The sequence below is a fragment of the Oryctolagus cuniculus genome, chromosome 11 (assembly GCF_051225735.1).
Source record: "Oryctolagus cuniculus isolate XC-2025 breed Fujian yellow rabbit chromosome 11, ASM5122573v1, whole genome shotgun sequence".
Lineage (NCBI taxonomy): Eukaryota > Metazoa > Chordata > Mammalia > Lagomorpha > Leporidae > Oryctolagus > Oryctolagus cuniculus.
In genome coordinates, this window is record NC_142877.1 from 4,529,694 (window position 1) to 4,554,777 (window position 25,084).

At 64.5% G+C, this 25,084-nt stretch overlaps 1 protein-coding gene across 3 annotated transcripts; it reads right to left on the bottom strand.

The window, feature by feature from the left end:
• Nucleotides 1–10,728: 10,728 nt before the first annotated feature.
• RAE1 (ribonucleic acid export 1) lies at nt 10,729–25,034 on the bottom strand. 3 transcript variants are annotated; one of them, XM_051842316.3, is made up of 11 exons: nt 24,844–25,034; nt 22,038–22,134; nt 21,491–21,595; nt 20,544–20,636; nt 19,162–19,248; nt 18,435–18,521; nt 18,273–18,344; nt 17,115–17,222; nt 14,283–14,465; nt 13,627–13,821; nt 10,729–11,137 (listed from the first exon to the last, which is right to left on the bottom strand). In XM_051842316.3, the coding sequence occupies exons 2-11, from the start codon at nt 22,125–22,127 to the stop codon at nt 11,051–11,053; spliced, it is 1,107 nt and encodes a 368-aa protein (XP_051698276.1). In that variant the 5' UTR covers nt 22,128–22,134; nt 24,844–25,034; the 3' UTR covers nt 10,729–11,050. The 3 variants fall into 3 exon arrangements, 2 of the variants coding, with proteins under 2 accessions (XP_051698276.1, XP_089163982.1); XR_016216479.1 differs by having other exon boundaries at nt 11,106–13,387; nt 13,509–13,821; XM_089307856.1 differs by lacking the exon at nt 21,491–21,595.
• Nucleotides 25,035–25,084: the final 50 nt, after the last annotated feature.

Genomic DNA, 25,084 nt, shown 5'->3' on the forward strand with positions numbered 1-25,084 from the left:
CGCCCCCGGCCGCGAGGCCCCGCCCCGAGCCGCCCGCCCCGCCCCGGCGCGCGGGGGCCGCCGGGAAGCGTAGTCCGGGCCCCGCCCAGCCGCGCCCCGGCGCGCCCTGCGGTGGGGGGCGCGGGCGGTGCACGCAGCGGGGGCGCCCCTGGGTGGGGGGCGGTGCACGCGGCGGGGGCGCCCGGGGTGGGGGCGCGCAGCCGGCCCGTCTGCAGCGTTGCCCGCTGAGTTACACGGGAGGCGCTGTCAGCATCGCGCTTGCTGGGGCGGCGACACGGAGCAGGAGTGAAGTGAGTTCTGCCGCGTGTGTGGACGGCGTGCGCTCGCGCACAGCCGGCGGGCACGCCCGGCCCCGCGGAGTGCGGGCGAGCGACGCCGTCCGCTCCACGTCCGGCTCCGAAGGCACTGAAGCCGGGGGTCCCGCGGGGGTCCCGCAGCTCCGCCCTGTTCTTGTGGGGGGGGGGCTCCCGCAGGGCCGCCCCTCCGAGACAGCTCCTCGCCACGCGGGCCGGGCTCGAGTTCCCGGGGGCGCCCCGACGGCCGGGGCAAAGCTTTCGACCGAGCGTCCCCGCCTCGGCCGCTCCCCACCCCCCAGCAGCTCTGGGGCGCGCACGGGTGTCCTTGGAGACCAGGTGGCGCCCTGCGGCTGGGGGACTGCAGGGTGGGCTGGCGCACCCACTGGCGGCTCAGCCGCGTCCCGCAGCACTTCTTCCAGAACCTTCTCTGCCCCGCCGAGCCGCCCTCGCGCCGGGGGTCGGGGCTCGAGGCCCAGCCCAGCTCGCGGAGGGCCCGCGGTGGCCACCGCGCTTCCCCTCCCCCGCAGGCGTCAGCTCGGCCTCTCGGGGGTCTCCCCCCTCCTCGGCGGGCGCCCCAGAAACCCGGATGTCGGGGGGCGCTCGGGAGACGCGTGTTGAGTGAATCCTCGACGGGACCGAGCCCCGCACGCCCCGGAGACCCGGACGGAGCGTGACCTCGACTCGTCCCCCAGCGGCCGCGGACGGTGACCCTGGGCCCACCAGCGGGACCCCGCGCCTCTCCGGGGCGCTCCCCGGCCTCCCCAGCGCGGGCTGGGGCAGGGTCGGCGGCGCGGGTCGCACGTGGCCGCGGGGACGCCGGGGGGGGGGGGGCCCGCCTGCAAGTCCCAGCGCCGCCGGCCCGCCCCGCGTCGGGGAGCCGGAGAGCACGTGCGGGGCGCGGGGTGCGGGGCGCGGGCTGAACCAGGGTCCGAGGAGGTGGCGGCGGGGGACGCGGGCTGAACCAGGGTCCGAGGAGGCAGTGGGGGGCGCGGGCGGGACCCCAGGGTCCGAGGAGGCGGCGGCGGGGGGCGCGGGCTGAACCAGGGTCCGAGGAGGCGGCGGGGGGCGCGGGCTGAACCAGGGTCCGAGGAGGCGGCGGGGGGCGCGGGCGGGAGTCCCGGTCCGAGGAGGCGGCGGGGGGCGCGGGCGGGACGCCCGGTCCGAGGAGGCGGTGGCCCGGCGCCCTCTCCCCTCTCGCTCGCCCCCTGCCCGGCCGCAGGAACAAACCCTCCCCCAGCTTCAGGTTTTTGGAGCAGAGAGACTCCGGGCGGCTGCGTGTTTCTGTTTGGGCAAGCATTCCCGGGCAGGCCCTGCGACGGGCGAGGGAGAGGGCCGAGGGCCACCCGTGTCCTCGGGCCTGGGGAGGCCTCTGGGAGCCGGTGGGAGCCCGAGCCGCGTTTGGAAGGGAGACAGCCTCGGCGCACACGCGCACACACACGTGCACACACGTGCACACACGTGCACACACGAACACTTTATCTGAGAGGCAGAGAGAGACGGACACTGATCAGCGCTGTTTCCACCTGCCGATTCTTCAGATGCCCGCGACGGCCAGGGCTGGGCCGGGCTGCAGCCAGGAGCCCAGACCTCGGCCGCGGTCTCCCACCGGCGTAGCAGGGACCCGAGTCTCTGAGCGGGGCTGAGGGCAGCAGGTGGCAGCCAGGATCGGCGAGCAGCATCTGGGGGGGACCTGTCTGCCTGCTTGGAGGTGGCCGGGAGGGACGTCACAGCTTAACCGAGCGCCCAGGCCGCACAGCCAGCGTGGGCAGGGCGCCGCCGAGGGCAGAAGTCTGGCGTGGGTGTGACTGCCTCGAGCCCGGCTGCCCAGGCGCTGGGCCGGAGCCGCCGGCCGCTCTCCCCCCGCTGGCCTGACTCATCGGTCAACGAGGGAGGGTTGTACCCACGGAATTCTCACTCAGGACGGGCCGTGGGCGCTCTGAATCCAGGCTGCCCAGAAGGCCCTTCGAGGCCACAAACCCACACTGGCCTGTCATTGGTGGTGTGGCCCCGTGACTGGACAGAGACGGGCTGAGGGCCCGGGCGGGCCCCTCGCCGGCTGTGCCTGCCACGGGACCAGTGGGGAGTTCCGTGGCCCTGGGGTCAGGGGGCACCGCCTGGGCCGCGGCTCTGCAGCGTGGTCATTGCTGGGGGTTTCTGGACCCTAGGCGAGGCTGGGAAGGTGAACCAGTGACCGCGGAAGGGCCTGAGGGCAGAGCCGGTGGAGCCATGGAGGGAGCACAGGAAGTTCCTAAGTGGCTACACGTGCCCCGCTCACCGCGGCAGGGCGACAGGCTTAGTTTGAGTCTGTCCCTTGTACCTCAGATGCCTCGATGTGGCCACCAGCCTTGACGGTCCCTGGGCTGTGGGGGGCACTGTCCACTCTGTATTACCCACTACTCTAATGGAGTTGGAAAAATAGATCATGGGGCCGGCGCTGTGGCACAGCGGGTTAAATCCCCGGTCTGCAGGGCATCCCATGTGGGCGCCAGTTCTAGTCCCAGCTGCTCCACTTCCGATCCAGCTCTCTGCTGTGGCCTGGGAAAGCAGTGGAAGATGGCCCAAGTCCTTCGGCCCCTGCACCCACGTGGGAGACCTGGAAGAGGCTCCTGGCTCCTGGCTTTGGATTGGTGGAGCCCTGGCCCTTGCAGCCATCTAGGGAGTGAACCAGCAGATGGAAGACACTCTCTCTCTCTCTCTCTCTCTCTGCCTCTTTTTTTTTTTTTTTTTTTTTTTGACAGGCAGAGTGGACAGTGAGAGAGACAGAGAGAAAGGTCTTCCTTTGCCGTTGGTTCACCCTCCAATGGCCGCTGCGGCTGGCGCACCACGCTGATCCGAAGCCAGGAGCCAGGTGCTTCTCCTGGTCTCCCATGGGGTGCAGGGCCCAAGCACTTGGGCCATCCTCCACTGTACTCCCGGGCCACAGCAGAGAGCTGGCCTGGAAGAGGGGCAACCGGGACAGAATCCGGCGCCCCGACCGGGACTAGAACCCGGTGTGCTGGCGCCGCAAGGTTTAGCTTAGTGAGCCGCGGTGCCGGCCTGTCTGCCTCTTCTATAACTCTGCCTTTCAGATACATAAATCTTTGAGATAAATAAAATAAATATTTTAAAAGAGTCATTGCTTTTCCCTGCAGACAGCAGTGGCCGTGTCAGGTCACCCTCCTGTGGCCCTGAAACCGACATGGACTGTGGGGCCTCTGTGGAAACTTTGTACTTAGCCCTCATCACTCCTGCTTGAACATGGGTGGAATGGCTGGAGCTGGGATTGCAATATTGTGCCCATGAGACACTGACCCTGACGCCACTACCCCAGGGGACGTTTGCCAGTGTCTGGGGACATTTTTGGTAGTCCCGGCCTGGGGGAGGGGCTGGTACTGCCGCTGAGGGGTGGGGGCCAGCGATGGTCGGCTCCACAGCGGGGTTTCCCGTCCCAAGCGCCAAGGCTGAGCCTGAGAACCCCTGTGCTAACCCAGCGCAGCAGCACGTAAGAAGACGTCCGTCCTGACGTGCTGCGTGGAGACGGACGCAGAGGACTGCCTCGGAGGGGCCGGCGTGGCTGGGGACAGGGCTCTGCTCCCCGCCGCCCCGGCCAGCTCAGGCTGGAGTCTGAGCCGCGGCGGCTCCCTCTAGTGCTTCACCCCTGCGCCCCCTGCACCGGGGCGGACGTGGAAGGGCACGGGGTGGCGATGCAGGCGGGGCCTGCACGGGGTAAGCCTGGCTCGCGCGCCGCCTCCCCTCCCTGGGGCTCGCGGCCTTGCCCGCAGCAGGCAGGGACTGTGCGGGCACCTGCACCGGCCTCGCCCACGCCCAGGGCCCCAGAGTCTTGAAAGATAACCCCGGCCTAGCAAAGCCGAGAGGACCCAGGGGCCGAGCCAGCTCCCCGGGGTGACCGGCCTCCTCCGTCCCCTGCTGAGCGGTCAGGCTCCCGTCTCCGCAGGGCAGCCGCGGCCACAGCCAGGCAGCAGGGAGCAGGCGGCCGCAGACCCCCGCGTCTGGACCCGGCACACGTCACACACTCGCGAGTGGCCACCTCTGTGGCCCTCAGTTTCCCCGGCTGTGAAATGGGCATAACAGAGATGATGGCTCCCCCGGGCTTCTGGGAGATGAAGAGCACTAGGCCGACCTCACCCAGAGCCGTTCGCACCGCGGCCCCCTGTGCTCCCCGCCCCTCGCCTTCCCAAACCGGAGCTCAGGGGCCCGCCTCACCCCCACCAGCCCCACGCCCAGCCCAGCCTCACCGACAGGGTCCCCTCCCAGGGCTCCTCGGCCGGTGGAGCCCGCGGCCATCTGCCGAGCCCTAGGACCCCTTCTCAGAGAGACGGCGCCCAGCCCTGAGAAACGAAACGCCTGCACCTGCCAAGGAAGACGGTCGAGCCGGAACCCGGCCATGGAAGCGTCCGGAGCAGACCAACGGAGAAGGAACGCGGGTGCGCTCGTGTGTTACCACGTGGGACGCGAGGGGCCGGGAGCAGGCGGCCAGCCCCTGGTGGCGGCAGCCCCTCCGCGGCTGTGCTGGTCCCTGGCCCGCTCGGGCTGCGGTTGGGGAAGATGGAGAACTGCCCCCGACCCCGCTCACGGACCCCGGGTTCTCCCTGGGCTCTGTGGGGTCCGCGGGCCCGGGCAGGACCCCCTTCATGGGAGCTGCAGCTCTGACGAGTCACCGCACGTTCTGGGCTCAAAACCGCACAGACCTTCTCCCCGTTCGTCGGCGGGGCATCTGGGGCGGCTCCCGCGGGCCGCCCTCCGGGTGGTGGCACAGCTGGTCCTCCGGGCGGGGGTGGAGGGCCACCTTGCCGCCTCGCTTTGTCCCGCCTCTGGGGCCGGCCCCTCCCTCCATCTTCACTCCAGCTGTGGCCCTCTGCCTCTTCCACTTAAACAGCCCTCGTGATTCCAAGCGGGCCCGCCCAGATCAGCCGTCCCCGAGTCCCCGTGGAAAGGCCACCTGCCCAGGCCCTTTGGGCACGCGAGGTCGCACGTTCCCAGGTGGCTTTTCTGGGCTGGGAGGTCCTCAGCCCCCGCAGCCTGCTTCCTGTGCTTGCACCCCCGCCCCGGCCTGGCACTGCGTCTGAGTCACCTGACTGAAAGTTTTAGTTCCTGGAGAAAGCGGTGAGGCCGGCTCCTGTGCAGGGAGAGGTCAGCTGGTGGAAGCCGGGTCCGCTGGTCGCTCTACCCAGTGAAGCCGATGCGAAGCCTCTCCTCCGGCCACAGCTGCCTCCCTCCGCACCTCTCCCCCAGCTCCTGGCTCGCCACGGGGCTCCGGGCCCAGCCCTGCCCCGCCGCAGGGGCTGCCTGGGTCCTGTGCCTCTGCAGCCGCTGCTCCAGCTGGCTCCGCCCAGCAAGCTCCGCCTTCCAGGGTGCGCCTGGCCCAGGAGATGCCTTCCGGGGTGCGCCTGGCCCAGGAGATGCCTTCCGGGGTGCGCCTGGCCCAGGAGATGCCTTCCGGGGTGCGCCTGGCCCAGGGGACTCTCACGCAAGTAGCGGTCCCAGAGAAAGGCGTCCAGTGGGACCAGGGACCCCTCAGCTGCTCTGCTGGTGGCCAGGACCTGTCCCTGGCACAAATCCGCAGAGACAACAGCAGAGAGACGGGGGACGGCGGGGGGAGGGGGCTTCCGAGGAGACCGTCTGCCATCCGGGCTCCAGGCAGAGTGTCTGCGGCTTCCTTATAGTTCTGGGCACTCAGACCCAACTCTGCCTGCAGCTGGGGGGACACAGGGCCCCCTTCTCCCCAGGTGCAGGGACAGATCACAGCCACGCCACCACCCAGGCAGCAGGAGGCCACAGCATCCGCCCCCAACTGCGGAGACACAGGACGTGGCCCGTGTGGGAGGCTGAGCCCTCGCCCTTGGAACCGCGAACACGCCCCCTCTGATGGCGATGGGGATTGGGGCTGGATTGTCCCGACGGGACCTTGCCATCGCGAGGTGGAGGGATTGTGGCCACAGAGGCAAGAGGCTGAGCCACGTGGCCAGCAGCCACCGAAGCCGGAAGACACAAGAGATGGGTTCTCCCCTACAGCGCCCAGCGTTGGAACTGGGTCTCGCTGTGGGCGGGTGGGCGACAGAGGAGACACTGAGCTGACAGCAGCTGTGCTGAGCTGGCTGTCCTCTGTACCTCTGGTTCCAAGACGGTGATGAGAACAATGCGGTGTTTTTGTGCTAGGAAAACACAGTGCCACCGACACCCCCACTGGCTGAGACGGGCTGCCACCAGGAGCCGGGAGAGGGGCCCTTGGGGACGCTGCCTCCGTCCCCCTGAGGCTCACCTGGAAGGCTGCAGGCGCCTTCGGGTTCTTGGCACGGCGCGGGTTGGCAGGGGACGGCAAGCCTGTGTCACAGGGCTAGGGCCGTCACTCCAGCTGCGAGCCATCCATGAGGACCCTAGGGAAGGGCTGGGCTCTTCTCCACGGTGACAGGGCACAGGAGGTCCCCCTGGGCCCGCAGAACCCCCTGCCCCGGGAGCCCTGCAGGTGCAGGACCCACCCCATGTCACACGCTGGGAGGCCGGTGCTTCCTGGGACCACCGGGGGCGGCGAACACCGAGGTGCACGTTCTCAGCCTTTGGAGGCTCGCAGCCTCCACACGCGGAGTCAGCGGCCTCCAAAGTGACTTCAGTGTTGAGCCCAAAACTGGCCTCAGCGTGGCTGTTTGCCGGGGCCATGCGTCCCGTCCGGAGCCTGCGCTTCCTGATCTTTCTTTCCCGGAGGAGAGCCGGCCGCACGGCAGCCCCAGGCTTCTGTGTTGTGTGAGGGACTCGTGCAGACCCTGCCTGCCCGGGGACAGAGCCCAGGTGTGGCCCCCGCAGGCTGCTTCTCCAGCGGCTGTGCCCAGGAACATATTAATTTATCTGAGAGGCAGAGTTAGAGAGGGAGAGACAGAGAGGCCTTCCATCTGCTGGTTCACTCCCCAGATGGCCGCAATGGCTGGAGCTGGGTGGATCTGAAGCCAGGAGCCAGGAGCTTCTTCCAGGTCTCCCACGCGGGTGCCGGGGCCCAAGCACTAGGACCATCTTCCACTGCTTTCCCAGGCCACAGCAGGGAGCTCGATCGGAAGAGGAGCAGCCGGGACTAGAACTGGCGTCCATATAGGATGCTGGCACTGCAGGCAGAGGCTTAGCCTACTAGGCCACAGCGTGGGAGACCCAGAAGGAGCTCCTGGCTCCTGGCTTCAGATCGGCTCAGCTCCAGCCATTGTGGCCATTTGGGGAGTGAACCAGAGGATGGAAGACCTCTCTCTCTCTCTGTCTCTCCCTCTCACTGTCTGTAACTCTACCTCTAAATAAATAAATACATCTTTAAAAAAATATTCTTCTAACAGGACTAACAAGCCTTTGCCCTTGCTGTCCAAGCATCTTAAAGTTTAGTGACACTCTTACTTCTACCACTTCCCAGCGTTACCCAGGTGTAATTGACAAATAACTTCATTTTTAAATGATCAGATCATAGGTTGTTTACGTAGTAGGTTGTAGCCTGTCATTTCCTGAAGTTTAAAAGACGGGTGTGTTTGTTCTTCTGAGAGGCAGAGAGCACTCCCGTCTGCGGCTGGCTTGCTGCTCCAATGCCCCAGCAGCTCTGCCGGACCAGACGGAAGCCAGGGGCTGGGAGCGCACGCAGCTGCCCCCAGGGGCGGGTCAGCGGGAAGCTGTGGCCGACAGGAGCCAGGACTCAGAGCAGGCACTCCAACACGGGCCTCACCGCTAAGTCAAATGCCTGCCCCAATTTTCTTTTAAGTTTTTAGTTGACACAGTTGTCTATCTTTAAATTTTCTTTTAAAATTACAGGGATGGGGGGGGTGAGAGAGGTTTTCCATCAGCTGGTTCACTCCCCAAATGGCTGCAGCAGCCAGGGCTGGGCCAGGCCAGAGCCAGGAGCTTCATCCGGGGCTCCCACGTGGGCTGCAGGGGCCCAGACATTTGGGCCGTCCTCCGCTGCTTTCCCAGGCACATTAGCAGGGAGCTGGATTGCAAGTGGAGCAGCCGGGACTTGAACTGGTGCCCACACAGGAAACCAGCATTGCAGGCAGCAGCTTAACCTGCTGAGCCACAACGGTGGCCCCTCAATTGTCTGTTTTTACGGGGTACAATGTGATGAGTTTCTAAAACATTTTGAAGGGCAGACAGAACAGACACGGACTGTGGAGGTCTTGTATCTGCGGGCTCATGACAGCAGCCAGGGCTGGGCCCTGGGACTCCATCCGGGTCTCCCACGTGGCCGGCAGGGAGCCGCCGCCTGGGTGCCCACAGCGGGAAGCTGCACGGACGTGTAGCCGCAGCCTAGACTCGAGCCGGGGCAGCCTGAACGGGACGCGCTGTCGTAACCGCCGTGCCACGCTTTGACACCTGTGTGCTGTGTACGGGTCGAATCGGGTGACTGCCACACCCACTCATTCGTGGTGACGGCTCAGGGCCCCTCCCGCAGCCACTCTGAAACATCCGGGCACCGTGCCACGGAAGAGCGGAGCCCGTCCTCCCCCAGCTCCGGGGAGCCAAGTGTGTGAAACAGTCCACTCTCTGACGCGGGCACACGCGGGCACTGGGGTCGCTAGTGCCACCTGCTGGCCCGACTGCAGCAGCCTCCCGGGGTGCACCTCCCCTTGTCTGTTCTGGGACTTGCAGTAGCCGCAGCCAAGTCTGAGCGGCTGCCCCGCCAGCCACAGCTCTGCCCACTCACCCCAGCTGCTGGGATCGCTTCCCGTCTCTCCCGCTGGACAGCTGGACCAAGGAGGTTTAAGCCGGTCTGTGAAGGCGGGCAGCCCAGCTCCAGGCACAGGGCCCTAACTAACATCACGCAGCTGTGCAAACGTCACATCACAAGCAACGTGCTCACGCCTTCCTCTCAGAAGGGACGTGAGGGAATGGGGCCAGCTGGCACTTGGCAAGGTTCGACGGGGGTGACGGAACCAGACAGAGGTGACAGCGGGGAGCACGCCCACTCGGGACCCTCACTGTGCCTCGGGCACACGGCACTCCGTAAAGCTCACGGACTATGAATTCCAAGCTGCTTCCGGGGTGGGGGTTGTGGGGCAGGGGTTTCAGCCACGCTTGGGATGCCTGCATCCCCTGAGTGCCTGGGGTCAATTCCCACCCTCACTTCCTGTCCAGCTTCCTGGGAGGGAGAAGCCGACCCCGTGCTCGGGCTCCTGCCCCAGGGGCACGTGGCCCCCGGGACGCCGCATCCCACCCGCACGGCAGGCAGTGCTGGCTTCTCGGCCCCTCTGCTTCAGCCCCCGCTGCCTGCTAACGCATCTGGGAGTAGAGCAAACGGAAGAGGTCTCCCCCTGCCTACCAAGTGAGCCACTTGTTTTTAGAGATGATGCTACTGTTTTCTGACCTGAAAGACGCCATGAAATCTGTAGATTTCACGTACAGAGCACCCACTCATGCGCCACAGCACAGGTGCCTGCAGCCTTCCTCCAAGGTCCCTCGTACATTTCAGCAGCTCAGCTACGCCCAGCAAGCACGTGGTCTCGGGGGGCAGAGAGCATCCCCGGGGGCCCCCTCAAAGCCCGGAGGGCCGAGGCAAAGACCTTCAATTCACCAGCTACAAACCCGTCCCCGAGTGCCGGGAAAGAACAGTCTGGAAGGCCCACGATGGCGACGCACTGTCGTTTCTGGCCACAGGCAGTGGCCAGCTGTGGGCTGGCGCGGGACGGGCTGAGTTCACGCCGGGCAACCCGTTCTCTCTCCTCTCTGCGCCCCATCCCCTCGTGTACACTGGCTCCTGGGTGGGAGGGAGGAGTCCTCCTATTCCAAAAACATATGTTTTAGGTTAAACAGGGCCAACGGGTCATGGGTTTGAACTCCTTTGTCATCACCTACCAAAGAATTTTAAATGCCGAGTGCAGTCTCTTCGATAGAAAACTTTATTGTCATTGCTTTTCTGAGCAGGCGACATCACAACACTACCGATACCAGCAAGTCAAGCTTCCACCCAGCCCGACAGGAAAGCGGAAGTGGCATTCGGGATCGGGGGCAAAAATCCAACAAGCCGAGAACTATCAAACACCGCGCGGAGTTCACTCTGCACACTTACCCAGCAGGACTCAAGTCACGGCAGATACAAAGCACCAGCCAGAGCCCGTCACCGGGCACAGGCTCAGCGCAGTTCCCACGCAGGGGACCTGCTCCACCTTGAAGGCCACACAAGTCACCCCTTGGTTGGGCCTTGCAAAGCTGGCCCACAGGAGGCTGTCAGCCAGCCCGAGAAGAGGCCCACTTAGGAGTCCAGGAAACCTGCCCAGCAGAGCCAGAGGGCGCCGAGGTCGTTCAAGCGCCGGGAGCGAAGGAGGCGAGAAAACCACACGGAGACGCCGCCCGCGCGTGGGCAAGGCCGCGAGGTCGCCCGCCCGGGAGGAAGCGGCGGGGTGTCGCACCTCCCAGAGCGGACAACAGTGCTGGAGCCGAGCACGGCGGGGCGGGGCGGGCACAGAAGGAGCCAGGCGGCAGTCTTCAAAATAGTTTATTACAAAATACAGTACAGGTGCGCAGACCGTGCCCCAGAACCTCGAATGCACACAGCGCTGGAAGACGCCCCGCAGCACCCCCGGCGCTGCCCACAGGACCTAACTCCTAGGACAACGCCAGCCCCCCGCGGCCGGCAGTGGAGTGGGGACGGCAAGTCGCCGCCCACACGGCGCTCTGGCTGCTTGGCTAAGACGTCGCTTCCCCAGGGGCTGAAATCCACGTCTGTGGGCGACAACCCAGCGCGCTGGGACCGGCACGCGGGCAGACAGGTAGACTGGCCAACCCGACGCTGCCGGCCACTACTTCTTATTCCTGGGCTTCAGCTCTTCAGCCGCGTTGCGCAGGAAGATGTAATTTTTCTTCTGGGGATTATAGAACTCATGTCCCTGGGGGAGGAAAACAAGCCCGGTGACCTTAGGCACTGAGCCCCGAGTCGATGGCCCTGGGATCCCCGATCTGAGCAGTCACAGGAGACACCCAACCCGTCTGCCCGTCTGCAGCACGTGCCCGTGCCGTGCCCAGAGGGGCCCCCGCAGCTGAAGCGCCGGCCTGTGCCTGGTTGGATAGAGGGGCTCTGCAATATGGCAGGAGGCGGCCAGCGAGAGGGGCTGTGGTCAGACTCGGGCCCGCGGGGAGAAGGAATGACAGCAAGTCCAAGCGGTCCAGGGGCGTGGTCGGCCGAGCGGGGAGGGGTGAGTGGGGAGCCTCAGGTGTGGAGCAGGCTGGGAGGAGGCGGGGCGCACTCTGCGTTCACTCCCCCGACAGGCATGCCCACAGGACTCGAGGGTTTGCTGAGAAGTGACGTGAACTTCATTCATCAAGCTGGGCAACAGCCGTGGGTGGGGCGGGGGGAGTCCCAGGAGGGGCCTGGAGCCCGCACACAAATCGGCAGTGAGCGGGAGGACCCGAGCGGGATGCACGAAGCTCTGGGGAGCGGAGGGTTCTCCTGACTGTGGCCACGGTCCCGGCGACCTACAGCTGCTAAACGCATCAGATGTGCACTCTACCTGGAAGTGTGTGCTCACGTCACCTACGGGGTGGGGGGGATCCCAGGCAGTGCTTTAACCCGTTGTACACCTGTCCCCAAACTGGGTATTTGATTGAATCTTTAAGGATTTATTCGTTCATTTGAAGGACAGAGTTAGAGGAAGAGCTGCCATCTGCTGGAGCACTCCCCGATGGCTGCCCTGGGGCTGGGCCAGGCTGAAGCCAACAACCTGGAGCACTCCCAGGTCTCCCACAAGGGGGCGCCAGCACCGGGGCCACCTTCCGCTGCTTTCCCAGGTGCGTTAGCGGGGAGCTGGATCGGAAGTGGAGCAGCCGGGGCTCAAAGGGACGTTCACAGGGGACGCCGAGCTGCAGGCTGCAGGCCGACCGGCTGTGCCACAAGGCCAGGCTCAAACTGTGTTCTCAACAATTCACTGCATTTCAGCTGCACCTCAGCCGAGTGGCTCACACTTTCAGGAAATGAGAGCAGCAGGGCTCCGGGGAGAGCGGGCACTCGGAGGCCGGCGCAGGAACGGGCTTGCGTTACCCGGTGCGGCGAGCCCGTGGGAACAGAACCGGGCGCTGCCCTACCCTCCCCTACCCTCTGGAGAGGGGATGAAGCCGACTCGACTCGGGACTCCCAGTGAACGCAGAGGGATCGGGAGGCAGCAAGCCCGGGGTGAGGGAGGGAGGGAGGGACAGTCCCCCCCCTGGAGTTAAGGTCACCAGGGCACTGAGGTGCTGCTTCCCTGCTGAGGTGGGGACGGAGCCAGGAGTCAGTCAGGAACCAGAGTCACCGGCTCCCGTGGGCAGAGCGAGCGAGGGACTCCGTGCAGGTGGGCAGAAGGCGGGCACGTACAGAGATGAGCAGGACACAGCCGGTGACCTCGGCAACCTCCCCAGCAGGGCACAGGGCACAGGGCACGTGGCAAGAGAGACAAAGCCACAAACGTCACGGAGGCGTGCAGCCGGGGGACAGCAAACCCTCCAGGCTGCCGTCTGACCACGTCCACGAGCCGCACGTTTTGCCATCACACTGGAGGCCCTGTCGGTGCCGCCTTCCTGTCCGAACAGGAAACAACCGTGCTCCCCAGCTCCAGGCCGGGCTCCCCCCACCGCCCCTCGTGTGCTCCCAACAACCACATGCACCAGCCTGGTCTGCCTGCGCGCCAGGACAGCCAAGCTCATCCAAGCCTCCGTGCGCTGCCTCCGCCCAGGGCGGCACTGAACCCCACAGCCCTGCAAGAAGGCCTGACTTTCTCGACAGCGAAGTGACAATGACCTGCCTCACGCCCCTCACCTTGGACCTGCCTGGGGACCTGAGCCGCCTCTCGGCCCTCACCTTGGACCTGCCCGAGGCCCCGCCTCTCGGCCCCTCACCTTGGACCTGCCCGAGGCCCCGCCTCACGGCCCTCACCTTGGACCTGCCTGGGGACCTGAGCCGCCTCTCGGCCCCTCACCTTGGACCTGCCCGAGGCCCCGCCTCACGGCCCTCACCTTGGACCTGCCCGAGGCCCCGCCTCTCGGCCCCTCACCTTGGACCTGCCTGAGGCCCCGCCTCACGGCCCCTCACCTTGGACCTGCCTGAGGCCCCGCCTCTCGGCCCCTCACCTTGGACCTGCCCGAGGCCCCGCCTCTCGGCCCCTCACCTTGGACCTGCCCGAGGCCCCGCCTCACGGCCCTCACCTTGGACCTGCCTGGGGACCTGAGCCGCCTCACACCCCTCACCTTGGACCTGCCTGGGGACCTGAGCCGCCTCACACCCCTCACCTTGGACCTGCCCGAGGCCCCGCCTCACGGCCCTCACCTTGGACCTGCCTGGGGACCTGAGCCGCCTCTCGGCCCCTCACCTTGGACCTGCCTGAGGCCCCGCCTCACGGCCCCTCACCTTGGACCAGTCGTAGCTGGAGGCGTAGGCGAAGATGTTGCCGTTGTGGTTGAAGCCGCAGGCTGCTATCGGCTGGTCTAACTGCTCTGAAGTTTTGAGTTTTGTTCTGGCATCCTTGTCCCAGAAGCTGAAGCGGCCGTCAGACCCAACGGTGGCCAGGGTGCCGTGAACGGGATGGAACGCGATGCCATTGACCTGCGGGGGTGACAGGCGCGCTGAGCCGCAGGGCGGGACAGGGTGGGGAGGCAGGTTTATGCCACCGCACCTTATGCTCCGAGTTAGGAAACAAACGAGCACGCTTTCTTGGCCACGCTGCCCCAGTCACTTGCCACCCCAGAGCTAAATCCTGCTCGTGCTGCACATTCCAGCCAGCAGCAGCTAACCGGCGCGGTAACAGCCCAGGGGCGTGCCAGGACCAAGCACCGCCATCTTGGCCGTGGCTCCGAGTGTGTGCAGAGCGTCTGCGCCGCACCCAGGCCTCCCAGCAGGCCCCCAGCCCGCCCGTGGAAGCACACGAGGCTGAGCCAGAGGTCTACGGACAGGAAACTGCAACCACAGCCCAGCCCCCGTCCCCAAGGAGCCACAGGCTGCGCCGGAGCAGCTTCCCCACCCCCAACTACCAGGGAACCCGTCTGGGTCTCCGGGCTCGGACGCACCGCGTAGATGTCCTGAGGCGCTGACGTGTTGGTCCCGTTGGAGCGATGACACTTAAAGGTGAAGTTGTCTTTGGCAGGATTCGGAGGGTTGATGTAGTGAATAGCAACTCGCCCCTCAATACTGCCCAGAGCAAATCCAGTTGGCTTGTTCTGTTTGTCTTTAAAAATAGCCACACATCGATGCTACAGTTAAAAAACAAAGCACATCATCACAATGTCAACACAGGACTTCCCAGCTAAGCTGACAGTAAGCACCTGTGACACGACGACAAGGCAGCATCACAGTTCTCAGAGCCGTGGCCTTCAGCCACGGGGTCAGCCGCGGCCTCCCTCAGGGCCCCCAGGGTTCCGACACAGGCACTGTCCCCACTGGAACAGGAAGACGGTCCCTTTGATTAGCGCCTGTCCCTGGCCGGTCTCCCACGCTCTGTGCTGGAGGTCGGCAAGCCCCTCACGGGTGAAGGGGAGCGGTGGGCGCGCAGCTCTGCAGACCACGGCCGCGCCCCACAAGCAAGAGCGCGCGCCTGGGCGAATCTCACTACCAGGGACCCCGCGCGTGGACTGCACTGTCTGTGGCCTGCGACTGTCTTACTCCACTTAACGTCGTGTTTCCCCAGTCTAGCCCTGCTGTCAGATGGCCGCATTTCACACGTGCCCACATCCGCTCTGTCCAGTCACATGGCCGGCATGAGCGCAAGCAGCTCTTCCGAATCCTGACCGCCGTGCTTTCGGGTCAAGTGGGGAATGGGCTTGCCGGGTCACGTGACAGCTCTGCTCTCCACCGTCACGGGGGGCGTCGTGGCACACCAGGCTTGTGTCAGGAGGCCTGGCTTCAAGCCCTACCTCCTCAGTGCACACCCTGGGGAGAAGCGGACGACGGCTCAAGTGCTCACATCCTGGCCGCCACGTGGGACACCCGGATGGAACTCCTTGTACTGGACTCTGGCTTGGCCAAGCCCCGGTTGCTATGGGCACCCGGGGAGTGAACCAGCAGACTGAAGATTTCTAAGTAAAAATATCTTAAAGATGTTTTTGAGACGCCTCCATGTTATTTTCCCTAGCAGCGGCACCATGGTCACCCCTACAGCACCACCCGCCAGGCTCTCCTGTCACAGTCTGACGGCAGAGGCACCATTGTCACCCCTACAGCACCGCCCGCCAGGCTCTCCCGTCACACTGACGGCAGCGGCACCATTGTCACCCCTACAGCACCGCCCGCCAGGCTCTCCCATCACAGTCTGACGGCAGAGGCACCATCCTCTCTCCCACAGCACCGCCCGCTAGGCTCTCCCATCACAGTCTGACGGCAGAGGCACCATCCTCTCTCCCACAGCACCGCCCGCCAGGCTCTCCCATCACAGTCTGACGGCAGAGGCACCATCCTCTCTCCCACAGCACCGCCCGCCAGGCTCTCCTGTCACAGTCTGACGGCAGAGGCACCATTGTCACCCCTACAGCACCGCCCGCCAGGCTCTCCCGTCACACTGACGGCAGCGGCACCATTGTCACCCCTACAGCACCGCCCGCCAGGCTCTCCCATCACAGTCTGACGGCAGAGGCACCATCCTCTCTCCCACAGCACCGCCCGCCAGGCTCTCCCATCACAGTCTGACGGCAGAGGCACCATCCTCTCTCCCACAGCACCGCCCGCCAGGCTCTCCCATCACAGTCTGACGGCAGAGGCACCATCCTCTCTCCCACAGCACCGCCCGCCAGGCTCTCCCATCACAGTCTGACGGCAGAGGCACCATCCTCTCTCCCACAGCACCGCCTGCCAACACTCCCGTCAGTCTGATGGCAGAGGCACCATCCTCTCTCCCACAGCACCGCCCGCCAGGCTCTCCCATCACAGTCTGACGGCAGAGGCACCATCCTCTCTCCCACAGCACCGCCTGCCAACACTCCCGTCAGTCTGACGGCAGAGGCACCATCCTCTCTCCCACAGCACCGCCCGCCAGGCTCTCCGTCACAGTCTGACAGCAGAGGCACCATCCTCTCTCCCACAGCACTGCCCGCCAACACTCCCGTCAGTCTGATGGCAGAGGCACCATCCTCTCTCCCACAGCACCGCCCGCCAGGCACTCAGAGAGAAGCACTGAGAAGCTGGGGAGCCTGATGAGGCCGGAGAGGCAGTGCCGGCTGGCATAGGGTCCTGTGCAGACAGAGGGCACGCGGGCCCCACCACAGACAACACTGCCCTTCAGGGACCACTGCCCCCACCCCCAGGCCTCAGTGTCTCTGTTCCCTGAGTGCTGCTGTGATCTGCTGAGACTCCGCTGACAGACGGGGACACGGACAACATCGGGCAGTCCTTTGGCCAGGGGACAGAACTGCAGAGAGCCAGAGACCGGCCCAGCACCATGCCGGCGCAGTTAGGCTGGGGTGGAACCGATCCCCGAGCAGCACCCAGGGGAGGAGAGGAAAGCTGGGCGCCCTGGGGAGGGGAAGCACTCACTCACCAAACAGCTGTGAGTGGCCCCTTAAACGGCCCTCTTGGGAAACGCAAGGTACAGACGCCCCTCAGCTTGCAGTGAGGTTCTGCCCCAGAAGCCGTCATGGAAGGAAAGCACATTTAACCCAGGCGCCCTCACTGCCCACGCTCCTCACCCGTGTTCGGGACACTCGCCGCGGCCCACAGCGGAGAAAGCACCCGACACACAGCCGTCACAGAAGAAATGCTGAGCCCGGCAGTCACCGACTGCTGTCTGAAAGTAAGACCCAGTGCTGCCCTACAGCTGAGAGCCGTCACCGGAATCACCCGGAATCGCCACACGGGGGCGCAGTCTCACACGCCGCAGGTACCACTCACGGCCTGCGAGGTGGCGCGCTCACCTGGTGTTTCAGCGGGGACTCTATCCTCCGGAACTCGGAAGGCTGGTTCTCCAGCTGGTACACAATCAGGCCCCTCTCCGCGGTCGCCACCACGGCCATCGGGTAGATCTAGGGCAGGGAGCAGGGGCGCGGGGACGGAGGCTGAGCGCAGGCGGCGGTGGAGCAGCGGGCCAGCTGCGGCCCGGGACTGCGTCCACGTCAGGGCCTGGGTCACGTCCAGGTCACTGCACGTTCTGATCCTGTCCCCGGCTAATGCCCCTGAGAGACCCCCGGTCCTGCCAAGCACCCAGGAGGCCTGGATGCCACTGCTGGCTCCTGGCTTCGGCCCAAGCATTTGGGGAGTGAACTAGCAGGTGGAAGGCCCATTTCTCACTCTTCCAAATACCAACGATACAGAAACTTTGAGAAACATTTGAAAAACAGACTGTTCACACACTTTTAAAAGACTTGTTCTTAAAATTGAGTTTATAATGAATTCTTAGAAAATATACTAAGGGATGGAAGAAACGAAAACCCAAGACCGCACATCTTCCAAGGACAGCTGCTAACATATTTCACCCCGTTTTTCTGAAATTAAAGGTCTGTGCTCATTTAGTGAAATCCCTGACGTTTACTCAAAACACGGCTCGTGAGCGTCGGCCGTACCACACGCTCTTCCGAGACACCTTGAGTGGCGTCTCACGTTTCCTCCAACGACAAGTCCTCGGGGCCACTTCACTGTGCCTCCCTTGTCGATCCCCTAGGCCACTTCCTGTGTCACATAAAACACCCTCTGCATCGGTGAGCACTGAAGCCCAGCAGTGGACACTGGCGCAGTTATGACCAGAGACGGAGCAGGTTCTCTAGTTTCTATCTCATCCAGAGATAGCGCCCAAGCCCCAGAGCCGTGTCACAAACAGGGCAAACGTCGGGGTGTGTGTGTGTGTGTGTGTGTGGTGTGTTCAAACAAGCGACCACAAATGAGCCCTGTCTAGGAACTCTGGACCAAAAGCAGAGCAAACATCTCCCGACTGAAGTAAGGGACCGCGGCCACCTCGGCTACGTCCCTGCACCTGCTACCAAGGCCGAGGACGCGGCCGCCCGCTGATCCCGGATGCTCTGAGTGAGAAACGCTCGCTGCTTCCTCCAGGAGCTACCCATCAAGTGGAAATCCCTTACCACATCCGCACAGTAACACCTCTCGGGGAGCTGCAGAACCATCATAGGGTTTGACGACCGCGTATCCCAGAACTGAAAGCAGAAGAGGAGCCGGTGAGTGACCACTCGGAACGCAAGCCCGAGAGGGGGAAGCGCCCACGGGGCCCGGCGCCAGCTGCGTACCTTCAGGGTCTTGTCCCAGCTCCCGGTCATCACGCAGCTGTAGTTGGGGGCTTTGATCCAGTGTATGGTTTTAACAGGAGCATCGTGCTGTCAGCAAGACAAACCAAACACATGAAGGGAAACAGCGCTAGCTCTGGGAGTTCACACACTGAGGTCACGCTACACTATCTGAGGACGGCACGGCTTTCTGGAACCACCAAAGGGCTTTCCAAACTGCCCAGGGGCCAGCTCGGACACAGTGGCCCTAGCTCCTCTCAACGCCGTGCTTCTGCCCTGTTTTGCTTTCCTCACACAAAACTAACCTGCTGCCCCCAAGCGGACTATCCAGGCTTCAAGGGCAGTGGAGTGGTCCTCGTCCCCACTGCTGTCATTTCCAGCTCCGCACAGAGCAGAGGTTCAACCCGCAGCCCCTCAACAGCCAGTGACCAAAACCCAGTGCTAAGAGGGGAGCTGTGTCGGGTGTCGGGTGTCACACACACATGTGACTGCTAAGGACCAGGTGAACACCTGTCTTTCCCAGATCCTAACGTCACTAACTTCTGAGACACCCACACGGCACGACCATGCCTGTGAAACCAGCGTCACCTGCGTTAGGGGGCTGTCTGGGATGCTTATGCTTAACTGATGCGGTTTTGTTAAAACGCAGCTGTCACCAACAGAGAATCTTGTGTTTCAGGTTGCCCGGCGCCTGGGCCCCGCCTCACCCGGCCCCTGCAGACGCTGTTACCTGTGCGATCTGAATTGCCTGATTGCTGTTGAGGTCCCACATTTTGGCAGTTTTATCACAAGATGCGGTGAACACTTTGCTCCCGTCCTAAAATGGAGAGAATGCGGCGTTCTAAGACCCACTGAACTGCCAGCTGCGGCAGCTACACGGCAGGCTGAACGCGGGGCCAGCGGGCTTTCACCGCGGCTGTTCTCAGCTGTCTGAGGGCCAGTGTCCTGGAGACGTGAGGGCCGTCGCCGCTCCGCCGCTCCACCGCTCCCCGCTGCCCTAGCTTTAAAGAGGTAACAGATAAGCGGCTGGGAGACGTGGGCAGCACTCAGTCACCAGCGGGAACCGAGTCTCCTGCCTGCCCCCGCAGGGAAGCCCTCGCAGCTGTGCTTACGCTGATGAGCTCCAAGCCTTCAGGAAAATGACAACACAACAACACCAGCTCCTCATTCAGATTCACTAAGCGTAATGTCTCCTACGTTCACCTTTCTCCAAGTATACACACATTCGCTATTTTATAGCCGCTCTTACTTTTGTCCAGCTCAAAGGCAAACTATGTAATAAAAAGACACTGATTATAATCACTGCTCCGAGAGAAACCACGGAATAGCTTAAAAATCACCAGACGACCAGAATATTTCAAACATGTAACAGAAATATCTCCTTTTTCCTAAGACTTTCTAGGACAGACATTCCCAAGTTCCGGACGACTGGCAGGTGCTCACTGTCGCAGGTTTTGCTGACAGGTTAGCTGGGGCGAGGAATCAGGTCACCTCTCAAAGCCTTCCTATCCTTCCAAACATGCCAGAGCGTGTTTCATGATTTTCATTTTGAGGGACAGAGAGGAGAGAGAAACGTCTTCCATCCACTGGCTTACTTCCCACGTGCCTGCAGCAGCCAGACTGGACCAGGCCCACGCCAGGAGCTCCCCCACGCAGGGAGGTGCAACTGGACTCCAGCCCCGGCGCCCACTGGGGCTGTGCACGTCCTTCAGGGAGCCCCCACCTGAAGCTGACATGGAGAGCAGCGACGGAGGCGGAAATTTGTTTCCGTGGTTGAAACCCTCTGGGGACAGCCATGACCCCTCTCGAAGTGCGCAGGTCATGCCCCAGCTCCGCTCTGACGCCAGCGTCCGCCACACACGGCCTCGGAGGCAGCGGGTCCCTGCCACTCGCCTTGTGTCCCAGCCCAGGCTGCTTCAGGCATCTGAGGAGTGACCCAGTGGAGGGAGGAGCTCTGGCTTCCAAGTGAATAATAATAATAATGTAATACTAATACTAAAAGAACACGACCGAGTTACTCAGATACTCAGAATCCCTCGGGTGTGGACGCCCAGGCGCTCTGTGACCGGTCACTGACTACCCCGAAGGCGCAGGGGCAGTGAGGGGACGTACGTCACTCCAGCAGACGTCCAGGACCGGCCCGGTGTGCATCTGCTGGGCTTTCGGGATGGTCTGCCCGCTGTCCTGAACCTCCCAGCAGCGGACCTGGAACAGACAGAGGCAGGCTAAGCACTCCGGACGCGCCACGTGTTGCACGACCGACACCAGTGCGGCGCGACCTGAGAACACACGGGCTTCTCGTCTCAAGCCAACCACCCACCTCGAAGAACAAAGCAACTGACATGTGTGTGGCGCTTCAGAAAGTCTGGGGAAACGGAACCTGATTTGGGTTTGAAACATCCTGAAATCCGCGCAGAAGAGTCTAGGCATGCAGCTGTCTCCTGCTGGGCCGGTGCTTTCCCCCTCGAGGCCTGGGCGTCCCGAGGCCACCAGCGGACTCATGTCCTCCTCTAGCCCAGAAGACAATCCAGCGGCACGAGGCTTGGCCTTTCTGGGAGACACCGCCCTGACCCTCGGCGAGAACGGCTCCGGTGAACGCCCGCGGCACCCACGCGCGGTTCTGGCCCGGCCTGGCTGTGCCGCGGCTCTGAGGGGCTCCGGGTTTGCCCCGAGTTCGCGAGGCTCCTCGTGCCCGAGCTTTCCCCCCGAGTCCTCTCCGTCCTCTCCGTCCCCCCGCCCACTGACCCGTCCCCCCGCCCACTGATCTCTATCACCCTCCTCGCCCGCACTGGGCGAGGGTAACACTACCTAACGCTGCAACACTAACACGGGCTTGAAGACAGGACGGTCTGGGGACGCTGCCTGTGACCTCCACGTCTGGCAGTGGTTCAGCGACGCCTGCGAGTGCTCCCCACACAACGATTCCCAGTGCCACTCGCCACTCAGAGCGCTCACTTCCACAGGCCAGGAGTGACCCTCCCGACGCCTGCACCGGGGCAGAACACAGCGCCAACGGGCACAGCTACGGCAGCCCGCACAGCGCCGACGAGAGCACTTACGTCATTGGCCCACGACCCCGCGATGAGGAAGTTCCCCGGCAAGGTCGGCGGGCTGAAGGACAGGCAGCCCACGCTGTCGTCGGGAGAAGACGTCACCTCGATGTCCTGGGGAGAAGCAGGCCACAGCTCCACCGGTGCCTTCTCCCCGAGACCCTGGGGAGGGCCCGGCCCTGCGCAGCATCGCAGCGAGGGAGACCCTGCCGCGCCGACTCACGGGGAGCGCACGCACACCGCCAGGCCTCGCGGCCGATGCCGGCCCACCAGCTCACGCTGGCCCCAAGGGACCCCGGCTCTTAGCGCCCTCCCCTCTGCCCAGCCACAGGAACGCGAGCTGGAAACCGGCACCCAGAGCGAGCACCTGGGGACCCAGGGGAGGGAAAGGCCGGAGCCTCGGAGACGCAATCTCCTGTGCTCCGCTACTTGAGGGACTTGGGCTTGACCGAACATCAGCGCTTGCAGCCCAGAGGAGGCTCCCGACCGCCTGGTCGCCCGCTGTCACTGAGGTGGGGCCCGGCCTGCCCCCCACCCGGCCCGGGGCCCCCCGCACCTTCATGGGGTTGTGGTTATCGGTCGTCGTGCTGCCGAACATGCTGGTCCCGCTGGTCCCAAAGCCCGAGGTGGTTCCAAACAGACTCATCTTGCCCCTGAAAAGCAAGGTGGGAAGCGTCAAGGCCGGGCCCTGTCTCAGCACTGGGCACCCAGAGGCAGGGACACGGGCCGCCGAGACCTCAGGAGAGCCGGTCACGTGGCAGTGACTCCTGAGGGAAGCTGGCCTCACTTTCCAATGATTGTCATCACTGGTGCTGTGTATAACTTATCCATCTGCAGGCAGAGCGCGCCTGGCCCGGGGTTCACTTTCTCCTATGCCTGCAGCGTCAGGGCGGCCAGGCCAACCCGCAGAGGGGAGCCCCACCCAGGCCCCTGAACGCTGGCGGGGACCCAGCCCTCCCAGGGTGCACCAGCAGGAAGCCGAGCTGCGACTCAAACACAGGCGCCCAGCGTGGTGCAGGGGTCCCAACCAGCACCTCCACAGCCCAGCAAACCCCTCCCCAAGTTTCTTTTTTTAAAGATTTATTTGAAATTCAGAGTTACAGAGAGAGAGAGGAGAGGCAGAGAGAGAGAGAGAAAGAGAGGTAGGGAGGGAGGGAGGGAGAGCGAGAGAGCGAGAGAGCGAGAGAGAGAGGGAGGGAGGGAGGGAGGGAGGGAGGTCGGTCTTCCATCCGCTGGTTCACTCCCCAGTGGCTGCAACAGCCAGAGCTGTGCCAATCTGAAGCCAGGAGCCAGGACTTCCTCTGGGTCTCCCACGTGGGTGCAGGGGCCCAAGGACATGGGCCGTCCTCCACTGCTTTCCCAGGCCACAGCAGAGAGCTGGAGCGGAAGTGGAGCAGCCGGGTCTCGGACTGGCGCCCAGATGGATGCTGGCCCTGCAGGCGGCGGCTTTACCTGCTGCCCCACAGCACCGGCCCCTCCCAAGTCTCTACTTTAGAACAGTTCCACACAAGAACCACCAAGCACGCGCATCGCAAGGTGGCGAACCGTCGTCGCTCAGGCTGGGGAGCGCGGGGCTGCGCACCAGGACAGGACCCATTCTCTCGGGCTCCCACCCGCTGGGAACTGAACCCCTTCACATGTGTGCTCTGCTTGTGCTAACAGTGCCACCTGAACCACAGAGCAAGACAGGCAGCCTGGGAGCGGCCGAGCGATCTCCCCCGGGAGTTCCCAGGGATCCCGGCTCTGCCGCGCACCTGCCCGAGGCCTCGCCCTCCCGCCCTGCAGTGCACAGCCGGGCACGGCGACCAGGGCTGCTCTGACCATCAGACCAGACGGTGCACAGGGCAGCACCTCGCAGGTCCCAGGCCCCCTCCCCCGTATGTCACAACTCCACGATGACTCTCAGACGCCCATCCTACTTTTCTTTCTTAAAGATTTATTTATTTGAAAGGCAGAGTTACAGAGAGGCAGAGAGAGAGTGAGAGAGGTCTTCCATCTGCTGGTTCACTCCCCAGATGGCCACAACGGCCAGAGCTGAGCTGATCTGAAGCCAGGGGCCAGGAGCTTCCTCCAGGTCTCCCACGTGGGGGCAGGGGCCCAAGCACTTGGACCATCCTCCACTGCTTTCCCAGGCCATATTGGAGAGCTGGAGCGGAAGTGGAGCAGCTGGACGCTGCAGGCGGCGGCTCTAGACATTACGCCACAGTGCCGGTCCCCCTACATTTCAATTCTGCGCTTCTCAAAGTTTCAGCACCAGCGCTGAGGTCAATCACTCCAAAAGCAGCCGGACAGCTGCGTGACACACAAGGTAACGTCCCTCAGTGCGACAACCCAGGACGCAGCCTCGTGGGCTCCCCAGCTTCAGCTGAGTGGACACAGCAGCCCAGAGCCGCGCCGGCACCTCGCGACCTGCAGGCAGCTGCTTGCGCGCCCCTCTCCGCCGCAGAGCGGACACGCAGCAAGAACGAGGCCCCCGCGCTCGGTCCAGGCGCCGGCGGGCCGGCTCTGGGCTGGTCATGTACCCTCGGTTTGCTCATCTGTAAAACGCGGAGTCCCGAGGTCCAAGCGCGGCCGTGCGCACAGCCCCTGGCACCCCGCACCGCCGAGTCTGCAGGGTGCGTGCGACCGAGCACCTGCGGCGAGCCCAGTGGTCAGCTCTGTGGACGCAGGCGTCGCCGGACACCCCGCCGTGGGGCGCGCCTGCCCCTCCCCCTCTCCGGATGCCAGCGCACAGCCGTCTCCCCGCGCCTCTCCGGGGTGTCGGAGAGGCCCGACACGGCGTCCCAGGGCGAGTTCACAGGGCCCACCTGCGGTCGCAGCCCCTCCTCGTCTTCATCGCCCCTGTCACGGAGCAGGGGTCGCTCGCCCGCGGCCAATCTCTCCCCCAGCGCCACGCCGGCTCCGGGAGGGCAGGCGCCCGTCTGGATTCCTGCCCAAGGTGCGGTCCGAGTGGACGCGAGCCCGGGGCAGGGGCGCACACACACCCCCTCGTCGTCTGCAGCAAACGCTCGGCGGGCGACGGCGCGGTGCCTCTCGCAAAGCGGAAAGCGCTGCCGGCGCAATCAGGGGCCGCCCCTCCGCAGCCGGACGGCCGGACACCGCTTCTCCGACGTGCGCGGGGCACCCACAGGGGCCGCAGACCCTGCCATCGGCTCGGTGACCCCCTTTCCGGGGCCGCGGGCGAGACCCCCGGGAACCCCCAAGGCCGCTTCCAGCTCCGCCGTCGCTTTCAAGGGCCACGAGCGGGGCTCGGCCAACGGCCCGGCTCGAGGGCAGCGCCTCGCAGCGAGGCGCGCTCCGCAGGGGCCCGGCCTCCGCGGGCGCCATGGCGGCGGCGCACCCGGGCCGCCGCAGAGGCCTACCTGAGAGTCGCGCCGCGGCGGAGCGCCGCAGGCAGGGAGCAGCAGGGCCCGGGGAGCCTGCACACTTGCTCCGCCGCAAAGAAGAGGCCGGGGTGGTGCCGACGAGGACGCCGGGGCCCCGAAGTCGCCCCACGCGGGCGCTGCAAACTGCTCTGATTACCGCGGACACACCGCGCACGCGCCGCGAAGCCACTTCCTGTGTTGCCCGGAAGGCATCGAGGAAAAAGGAGGCGCCTTCCGG

Excerpts from the sequence above, each read along its gene's own strand:
- RAE1 (XM_051842316.3), bottom strand. The coding sequence starts at position 22,127 with ATGAGTCTGTTTGGAACCACCTCGGGCTTTGGGACCAGCGGGACCAGC. Across the intron at positions 18,522-19,161 it reads AGGCAATTCAGATCGCACAG|CACGATGCTCCTGTTAAAAC; the intron begins GTAACAGCGTCT and ends TCTTGCTGACAG. Across the intron at positions 17,223-18,272 it reads GGTGTTACTGTGCGGATGTG|ATCTACCCGATGGCCGTGGT; the intron begins GTAAGGGATTTC and ends TCCCTGCCCTAG.